Source organism: Dipodomys merriami, unplaced genomic scaffold, assembly GCF_024711535.1.
Source record: "Dipodomys merriami isolate MVZ:Mamm:240054 unplaced genomic scaffold, mDipMer1.0.p SCAF_106, whole genome shotgun sequence".
Taxonomy (NCBI): domain Eukaryota; kingdom Metazoa; phylum Chordata; class Mammalia; order Rodentia; family Heteromyidae; genus Dipodomys; species Dipodomys merriami.
This window is the reverse complement of record NW_027202338.1, coordinates 691033-700776: the sequence shown is the minus strand read 5'-3', so window position 1 is coordinate 700776 and position 9744 is coordinate 691033. Positions and strand designations below refer to the sequence as shown.

The 9744-nt window shown below is 49.1% G+C and overlaps 1 protein-coding gene across 6 annotated transcripts; it reads left to right on the top strand.

Annotated features, from left to right (window-relative positions):
* Window positions 1–16: 16 nt before the first annotated feature.
* LOC138812638 (glia maturation factor gamma) lies at window positions 17–9315 on the top strand. 6 transcript variants are annotated; one of them, XM_070000686.1, is made up of 7 exons: window positions 17–200; window positions 4904–5000; window positions 5248–5297; window positions 6290–6339; window positions 7926–8008; window positions 8891–8964; window positions 9122–9315. In XM_070000686.1, the coding sequence occupies exons 1-7, from the start codon at window positions 147–149 to the stop codon at window positions 9191–9193; spliced, it is 480 nt and encodes a 159-aa protein (XP_069856787.1). In that variant the 5' UTR covers window positions 17–146; the 3' UTR covers window positions 9194–9315. The 6 variants fall into 6 exon arrangements, with proteins under 6 accessions (XP_069856787.1, XP_069856778.1, XP_069856819.1 ...); XM_070000677.1 differs by lacking the exon at window positions 17–200 and adding an exon at window positions 700–796; XM_070000718.1 differs by lacking the exon at window positions 17–200 and adding an exon at window positions 738–825.
* The last annotated feature ends 429 nt before the right edge of the window (window positions 9316–9744 follow it).

The window sequence follows — 9744 nt, the reverse complement described above, 5'->3', positions numbered from 1 at the left end:
TCTGGCCCGCAAGCTCCCCTCCCTCCTCCCTCAACGACCACCGCCGCCGCCACCGCCGCCGTCGCGCTGCGTCACCGCGCCGTGCGTCACCGCCCCTGGCCCCGCCCCGACGGGCCCATCGCGCGCCGCCATTAGCTTACGCCCAGATGACGAACAGGGCACTAGCCAACCCGCGGCGAGGGCAGCCCGAAGGGCGGGAGGTGTGCGACGAAAAGGCGGGGTCCTGACCAGGGAGGGGAGCGATGGGGCTGGAACGAGGCCCAAGAGGCCCGCCCTCTCTTTAACGGGATTGGTCAGACTTGAGGGTGACGGGCAGGCGGCCAGGCCCGCACTCTAAGTGGAGGGCGGGAGAAAGGGAGGGGCGCGCGGGGCGTTGCCAAGGGCAACGGGCCGGTAGAGCCTTGTGATTGGACCCCCGAGCCGACAGGGGGCGATCTCGCGCCGGTCTCTTCAGAGTCATAATTCTTCATTCTGGCGTTCTTAGTCCCCTTCCACCCCGCCCCTCTGACACGCCTCACCCTGGGCCTGAGCCCTACGACTTCCGAGCTCACGAGAGAGAGGTGGGAGGAGAGAGAGAAAGCGAAAGAGACAGAGACAGACAGAGAGAGAAGGAGGAGAGAGAGAGAGAGACAGAGACAGCACCTGCACACCTTGGTCCCCACGCCCCAGGGTGCTACTCTGAGCCGATCTCCCGTGAGACCGGGGACGGGGAGGGGCGGGAGATGGACCATTTAGGATGGAAAGAGAGAAGGCATCTCCAGCAGGAAAGAAACCATCAGTAAATAGGATTGTTGCAGTGAGTCCTCAAAGTGTCCTGCATCAGTGGTAAATAATCCGGAGGGGACCAGCACGCCCCCACCCGCCAGAAGGCCCTCGGGTGACTTGAGAACCTCGGATGACGGAGGCATTTGGATGGCTTGTTACTGGAATTCAAAAAGAAATGCATTCAGGGTTGGAGTGGTGAGGGATGAGCTGCGGCCAGATGTTTGGCCACTGGAGGGAGTTTGGGCTTGTCCTGTGACAGGGATCAAGACGGGGAGGATCTTAAGGAGTTGGGGGCTTGGGACTGATGATGGCTTTCACTTATATATGGAAGGCCGATTTGGAAGAACTAGATCTAGAGGGACTAGAGAAGCAGCTGAGGGTGGGAAAGCGAGGACAGCAGGATTGTTGGGAAAGGAGGTGTTGCAGATGGGAGGGACGTTCAAGGTGGACGATGAAGTCCAAGAAAGCTCCACAACCGAGGGGGCAAATTGGAGCCAAAGATTAACGAGTTAAAAATCAGTGAACAAGGGGCTGGGAAGGTGGCTCAGTGGTAGAGTGCTTGCCTTGCATGCATGAGGCCCTGGGTTCGATTCCTCAGCACCACATAAGCAGAAAAAGCCAGAAGTGGTGCTGTGGCTCAAGTGGTAGAGTGCTAGCCTTGAGCTGAAAAGCTGAGGACAGTGCCCAGGCCCAGAGCTCAGGTCCCATGACTGGCAAAAATAAAAAAATAAAAATAAAAAAAATCAGTGAACAGGCCGGGCGCCGGTGGATCACGCCTGTAATCCTAGCTACTCAGGAGGCTGAGATCTGAGGATCACAGTTCAAAGCCAGCCTGGGCAGGAAGACTGTGAGACTCTTATCTCCAATAAACCACAAGAAAACCGGAAGTGGTGCTGTGGCTCAAGTGGTAGAGCGCTAGCCTTGAGCGCCCAGGCCCAGAGTTCAGGCCCCACGACCAACCAAAAAAAAAAAAAAAAAAAAATGCTCATGGAAGCTGTGAGAGGGATGAAGCCCAGCCAAGTCTGATGAGTAGGCCCAGGGAAATCCTAAGAAATGAAGATGTGGGGAGTTTGTCACTTTTAATTAATATCAAGAAGGCCCAGCAAAGTAGGGTGCAGCATCCTAGCTACTCAGAGGATTGCAGTTGAAAGCCAGCCCAGACAAGGAAGTCCATGAGACTCTTATCTCCAATTAACCACAAAAAACAAAGTGGCGATGTAGCTCACGTGGTAGAGTGCTAGCCTTGAACATAAAGCGGCTCAGGGACAATGCCCAGGCCCCTGAGTTCAAGCCCCAGGACTGGCCAGAAAAAGAAAAAAAAAAAAAAAAAAGCCCAGAAAGGAGGAGACCAATCCAGAAGGAGGTGCAAATCTCACAAAGGCTGGTGGAAAAGCCATTTCACACCAGGGAAGGGATGTCACAAAACCCAACTAGTACCTCCTAGACAGAAGCTACAACTTTCCTGTTGCATAGATATAGAGGTAGTTGTGCTCTTCATGTTGCTTCATTTATTCAATACGATTTTTTAGCCAGGTGCCTGTGGCTCATGCCTGTAATCCTAGCTACTCAGGAGGCTGAGATCTGAAGGTGGAAGTTCAAATCTAGTCTAGATTAATCTGAGAGACTTTTTTTTGTGTGTCAGTCATGGGGCTGAGTGCTGTCCCTCAGCTCTTCAGCTCAAGGCAAGTGCTCTACCACTTGAACCATACTGGCACTCCCAGCTTTCTGGTAGTTAATTGGAGATAGTCTTACAGCCAGCCTAGGCTCGCTTTGATCTGTGATCCTCAGATCTCAACTTTCTAAGTAGCTAGGATTACAGGCATGAGCCACTGGTGACCAACAATCTGAGAGACTCTTGTCTCCAGTTAACCACTAAACAGCTGGAAGTGGAGTTATGGTTCAAGTGGTACAGTGCTAGTCTTGAGTGAAAAAGATCAGGGACAGAGCCCAGGCTGAGTTCAAGCCCCAGGATCATAACAAAATAAGCAAATAAAATAAAGAAGGAAATGAATGAGCAGAAACAGCCATGGAGATGGTGTTTTTAGTTTATGTATTTATTTTTGGCAGTAGTGATGTTTGAATTCTAGGACTTGAGCTTGCTAAACATGCATTTTACCACATGAACCACACACTTTCCATTACTTTTAATTTTTATTAACATACATTAGCCATGAAAGGGGCACTCCTACTTTATGTTATCTTTCAAGTAGTGTCTCCTACTTGACTATGATCTTCCTATCTCCACTTTCGGAATAGCTGAGGTTACAGGTGTATGCAACCATACCCAGTGGGTTTTTAGTTTTTCGAAGAACAGAAATAACTCTGTAGGCCTAGGGGAATAATCCACTAGGGACAGATGATAGAGGTAAGAGAGAGGACAACCACAGAGACATGCTTGAGTGGGCAGGGGTGAGCTGAAGAATAGATTGGAGCTCCCCATTACTAGGGAAGGGAGCAAACTCAGTGAGCACAATGGATCAGGACCTTGGGAAAATTCTCTTCTGTTTGTTTGGATTTTCTCACTAAAATATATCTGGTTCTCTCATAAATTACTTTACCGTTATTTCTTCTTTATTTGACAGTTAGGGTTATTATATTGATTTTTTTGAATTTATGTGTGTAAGTAGGTCACATTACCTAGGAATTTCATTTCAAGATGGGAAAGGAGGCAATACAAAATATTTTCTTTTATTTTTAGTGGAACCCAGAGTCTTACAGAGATATGCTGAACATATTCTCTAACATTGAACCACATCCCTACTCCCCAGAACACTTTTTTTTTTTAATGCTGGTCCAGGAATTGGACTCCGAACTTTGTGCTCTCTTGGCTTACCTGCTAACAGCTGGTACTCTGCCATCTTGATCTACACCTCCAGCCCAGATTTTTGCTGGTTATTGTGAAGATAGAGTCTCACTGACTTTTCTGCTTAAGTTGGCTTTGAACTGTGATCCTCTGTATCTCCAACTTCTGAGAAGCTAGGATTACAGGCATGAGCCACCAACACCCAAACTGAATAGTCTTAATGTTAAGATGGAGAGGAGTATACATCTGGCAAAATTGTAGGGCCACAGAGGCCATGAAAAAAGTCCAACGTAAGCCAGGTACTGCACAATTGAATCCCCAGCACTTGGTGGGTTTGTTTGTTTGTTTTTTGGTTGGTGGTGGGGCTTGAACTCTGGGCCTGGGTGCTGTCCTTCAGCTGTTCAGCTCTGGGCAAGCGCTCTACCTCTTGAGCCACAATGCCACTTCCGGTTTCCTCCTGGTTAATTGGAAATAAGAGTCTCATGGACTTTCCTGCCCAGGCGGGCTTTGAACCATGATCCTCAGATCTCGGCCTCCTTAGTAGCTGGAATTACAGGTGTGAGCCTCCTCACCTGGCATGCACTTAGTGTTTTGAAGACTGGAACTCATGCTCCTCCTGTCTCAGCCTACTGAGTGCTGAGATTACAGGCAAGAGTGAGTCACCATGCCTGGCAAATCAGCCATGCTGGGAGACAAGTGAACCTAAGGATCCTCACTACAATCCTGAAATAGAAGAGCGAAGCCACTTAGCTAGAGCCACCCACAAGGCAATATTTGAACCCTGGTCTGAGTGATTGCAAAGCTTGAACCATCCTGGCCTGATTAGAGGAAGGAAGGAGGAGGAGGAGCCCTTAAGTGACAGTTGTCCCAGAACTGGCATAAACAGGATGTGGTGTTGGATGAAACCTTCCCCCCTACCCTACAGCCCGCCCCCCACAGCCGTAGTCCCCACCTCTAGAAGACAGCGGAACTGAGAAAAGAAGGCAAGCTGCAAGCCATGGTCAGGGGGCCGAGAGCTGAATGGGATGGGCGAGGGGCTTGGGGCTGGCGCTTGAGCAGGGCTGCGGTGGGGAGGACATCAAGGTGGAGGTCAGCTGTGGCCTAGAGGTCACAGATGGGAAAGGTGGTTTTGCTGGACTTAGCAACTAGGCAAATGGATCCCTGGGTCTTCTTCACCAAGCCTCCACCCTGACTTCTGGGCCCTTTGTCCTGGTGAACGGGAGGGGCAGAGTCTTGTGACCTCCTTTCCTGGAGAGAGAAACTGAGGCTGGGAGGGGGGGGGGGACACAAGGGTTATGTCTAGACCAGCTCAAGTCTTCCTGTTCCTTCTGGCAGTCTGACTCCTTGGTGGTGTGCGAGGTGGACCCGGAGCTAAAGGAAAAGCTGAGGAAATTCCGCTTCCGAAAAGAGACAGACAATGCAGCCATCATAAGTGAGTGATCTTCCACCCCCCCTCCACGGGAAACTGGGGGGGATAGGGGCGGGGCCACTGTCACTGAGGTGGGCGTGGCATCTGGGGCTGCCTGCGTCGAGGTGGGCGTGGCGTTAAAGGGGCGGGACCAGCACCTCTATGTGGGTGTGGGGAGGGGTTAGCGTGGTGGGCGTGGCCAAAGGGGTGTGGTTGGTGTCATCTACGTGTTGGGTGCAGGTCTAACCCCTACGTGCACTCCTTTCCCCAGTGAAAGTGGATAAAGACCGGCAAATGGTGGTTCTGGAGGAAGAATTTCAGGTGAGGGTCTGGGAGGGGGAACGGGATCCCCCTAAGCAGTACTGAGGACTCAAGGGACATAGAATGGATGCAAAGACCCGGGCACTGAGAGCCACAAACACCGGGAGACCTTTGCTGTGTGTCTGATATTTTTACCTATGCAATCTCCTAGTCTGCTTACAGAACAATGGTTTAATTCCTTAACCTGAAGTTAAGGCCTGGAGCAAATTATGTGCTCAATAAAGTGATACTGCCAGGCCCTCGTGGCTCACACCTATAATCCTAGCTACTCAGGAGACCGAGATCTGAAGATAGCAATTCAAAGCCAGACTAGTCAAGAAAGTCCGTGGGGGGCTGGAGACATGGATCAGTTAATAGAGTGCTAGCCTATGAGCAAAAGCAGCAGGTACAGAGTTAAAGTCCGGGTTTCAGACCTAAAAAAAAGAAAATCGAAAAGAAAATCCTTGAGACTCTTATCTCCCATTAACCAGCAAAAGCCCAGAAGGGGAGTTGTGGCTCGAGTGGTAGAACACCAGCCTTGAGCAAAAAAACCTAAGGGACAGCACCCAGGCCCCACAGCAAGCCCCAGGATTGTGTGAAAACACACATACCTCCCTGACACTTAGAGGAAAATGAGTCTTGATAAATTAACAGAACTCCTTTGTAATCAGGAAGACAAGGAAGCCACCTTGTCTTTATCAGTAAATCATAAATGATGATAAGGCTTCCTTCTGATTGTGGCTTTGTGGGGTGTGTGGGGTAGGACTGGCTAAGAGCTGAGCTTCCACCCACCCTGTGAAAGGAAGGATAGTGAAGTGGTTACCATGGGAACAAAGATTCAAATCTGAATCCAGCTACTTCCAGCTGTGCAGCCTTGGGCAAGTGTCTTGATATCTCTGGGCTGTGTGGGTATGATAACAGGACCTACTTACATGAAGTAGGTTATGTATGTGCTTATTTATGGCCTTTATTTGTTTCCTTCTCTCCTATTTGTCCCTTGTCTCCCGTCTCAGAATATTTCTCCAGAGGAACTGAAATTGGAGTTGCCAGAGAGACAGCCCAGGTATCCCGGGGGAAGGGAGTGGAGGACTAGGCTGTGGGGAGGGGATGAAAATGGAGGCCTAGACTTAGGGATCACTTGTGCATGGACTCAGGGTCTCTGTGTTTGAGATGAAGACTTCCTAGAACTTTTGGTTGATGTAATATTATTTCATTGCATTATTTTATTTATGTATTTTGTTGGTCATGGGGCTTGAACTCTGGGCCTGGGCGCTGTCCCTCAGCTCTTCAGCTCAAGGCTAGCGCTCTACCACTTGAGCCACAGCACCACTTCGGTCTTTTTCTATTGGTTTATTGGAGACAAGGGTCTCACTGACTTTCTTGCCTGGACTGGCTTTGAACCACAATCCTCAGATCTCAGCCTCCTGAGTAGCTAGGATGACAGGCATGAGCCACCGGCATCTGGCTTTCATTGCATAATTTTATATTAATTTATATATTATGTTGGTTTAGAGTTTATTTTTTGCTTTAGTCTCAATGTCTTACTGGCTTTGTTTCTGAAAGAGAGAAAAACATTTATTTTTTTAAAAAATTAAGGCTGGGAATGTGACTTAGTGGTAGAGTGCTTGCCTCTCGTGCATGAAGCCCTGGGTTCGATTCCACATTACCACATAAATAGAAAAAGCCAGAAGTGGTGCTGTGGCTCAGGTAGTAGAGTAGCTTGCCTTGAGCACAGAGAGGCTCAGGGACAGAGTTCAGACTCTGAGTTCAAGCCCCAGGACTGGCAAAAAAAAAAAAAAATTATTAAGAGGTTGTACAAAAGGGGATTTCAATTCAATAAGTCAGATTATCTGTGTGTGTGCGTGCACGAATACGCGTGTGTGTGTGTGTGCACCCACACTTGTGCATGCCAGTCTGGAGGCTTTAACTCAGGGTATAGGTGCAGTGCCTTAGGTATTTTGCTCAAGGCTGGTGTTCTACCACTTGAGCCATAGCTCCACTTTTGGCTTTTTGGTGGATCATTGGAGATAAGAATCTCACAGACTTTCCTGCCAGGCTGGCTTTGAACAATGATTCTCAGATATCAGCCTCCTGAGAGCTAGGATACAGGCCTGAGCCACCAGAGTCTGGTTAAAAAATTTACTTAAAAAAAAAAAAAAGATAATTGGGCTGGGATGTAGCTGAGTGGCAAAATACTTGCCTATCAAGTTCAATGTCCTGGGCTCAATCCCCAGTACCCCCATCCCCCCAAAAAGATAATCTCTGCTTTCTAAGACTTTATGTGGCCATCCATCCATCTATCTATATATGCTCATATTCATATTAATATCTACACTATGGTATATACATACAAACATGTATAAACAAGTATGTATGTATAAACAAAAAATGATAATCCAGAATCATTTCTAATTAACCACCAAAAACCCAAAAGTGTAGATGTGACTCAAATGGTGGAGTGCCAGCCTTGAGCAAAAAAAGCCAAGAGATAGCTCAAGGCCCTGAGTTCAGGCACCAGTACTGGGAGAGAGACAGAGAGAGAGAGAGACAGAGACAGAGGCAGAGAGAGGGAGGGAGGGAGGGAGAGAGAGAACTGAAGGCTGAAGCCAGACTAAAGTGCTGAGTGTGATTTCCTTATTGCTGGCATAGGTTCGTGGTCTACAGCTATAAGTACGTGCATGCAGATGGCCGGGTGTCCTACCCCTTGTGTTTTATCTTCTCCAGCCCTGTGGGTGAGACATGGCTTTTCTTATCCTCAGGAGATGGGTTAGATTCTAGGGGACCAGGGGTGTGAGTGTATGTGCGTGCATGCTTTTTTTTTTTTTTAAATGCATATGGATTGCCTGTATTAGAGCAAGAAGATGGTGCTGGAGGGGCTGGGAAGGTGGCTCAATGGTAGAGTGCTTGCCTTGCATTCATGAGGTCCTGGGTTCAATTCTTCAGCACACATAAGCAGAAAAAGCTGGAAGTGGCGCTGTGGCTCAACTGCAGAACTGAGGGACAGTGCAGGCCCAGAGTTCAGGCCCCACAACTGACCAAAAAAAAAAAAAAAGATGGTGGACAGAGAGAGGAGAGAGAGAGAAAGAGGGGGAGGAATTTAGATGCATCTAAAGCCACAACCCCCTCTCTCCCTCTGTCCCCAGGCAGAAGCCACCCTCTACCCCTTTCCTTTTGCAGGGAAATCTACATCTGGCCTTTAAATCAGAGGACCTGCCCTCCCCCCCCCCCCACCATGCACACATAAGAACTTGAAGCCAGGCTGGGAATGTGGCTTCGTGGTAGAGTGCTTGCCTAGCATGCATGAAACCCCGGGTTCCATTCCTCAGTACTATATACACAGAAAAATCTGGAAGTGGTGCTGTAGCTCAAGTGTTAGAAGCTCAGGGACAGTGCCCAGGCCCTGAGTTCAAGACCCAGGACTGGCAAAAAAAAGAAAAAAGAACTTGAAGCCCCCAAGCAAACAAATGTAGAAACTAGAAATTCAGTAGAGCATTCTGGGACATCCCATAGCAGTTCCAAAGGCCCTTGGAAAACTGCCACCTTGAAGGACGTGTCTAGAGTGTCACTAAGCACTCTCGGGTCTTCAGTGACACACTCTTCTCGGTGTCACACAGGCTGCAAACCGGAGCAGCAGATGATGTACGCTGGGAGTAAGAACAGACTGGTGCAGACGGCCGAGCTCACCAAGGTGCAGGGAAGGAAGGGGTGGGAATGTCGAGATCCCAGAGGGGCCTGGAGACCTGGGGCTGAGGGACGAAGATTGTGTTCTTACCCCCTAATCCTTGGATCTAAGGTGTCTGCAGTCCCCATGGAATTCTAATGTGGAGATCTCTCTCCCTGCTCAGGTGTTTGAAATCCGCACCACCGACGACCTCACAGAGGCCTGGCTCCAAGAGAAGTTGTCTTTTTTCCGTTGACTCTGGAAGCAGGAACTTGAAGTTCTCATGTTTGAGTCCCAAGGGGGAACTGAAGATTCCAGACTCTTGCCATCCAAACATCCAAGACTATAAAACCATTAAAAAAAAAATGCAAGAACTCAGATCCTCAATCCTGACTTCATGTTTGTGGGTGGTAGCCCTGCAGTTCCAGTCGTTGGCCGACAGGGGGCAGAAAGACTTGAGGGGAGGGGGAAACAGACATTTTTCAGACACCTGTTTACTAGAAGAGGCCGGGACTATGGGATTTCTTGGGGGAATGGGTTGGGGGTGGGAGTGAGGGGTCTGAGTCTTCTGAATCTATGGGGGGGGGTTGCTGTTTAAGGGAACAGACACCCCCTGAGGGTAAAAAAGGTAGTGCATTCTCTCCCTACCTTATAGGCTTCAGTGCTAGTGGACTTCAGTGCTCACTCACACTGAACACTGAGCCCTTCAGTGGAAAGAATTTAAAAGTGAAGAAGTGAATGAATTGATCATAATTGCTTCAGGGGCTCAGGAGTTGCTGGTGGCTGGCCAGTGGTTTGGGGGTTTGA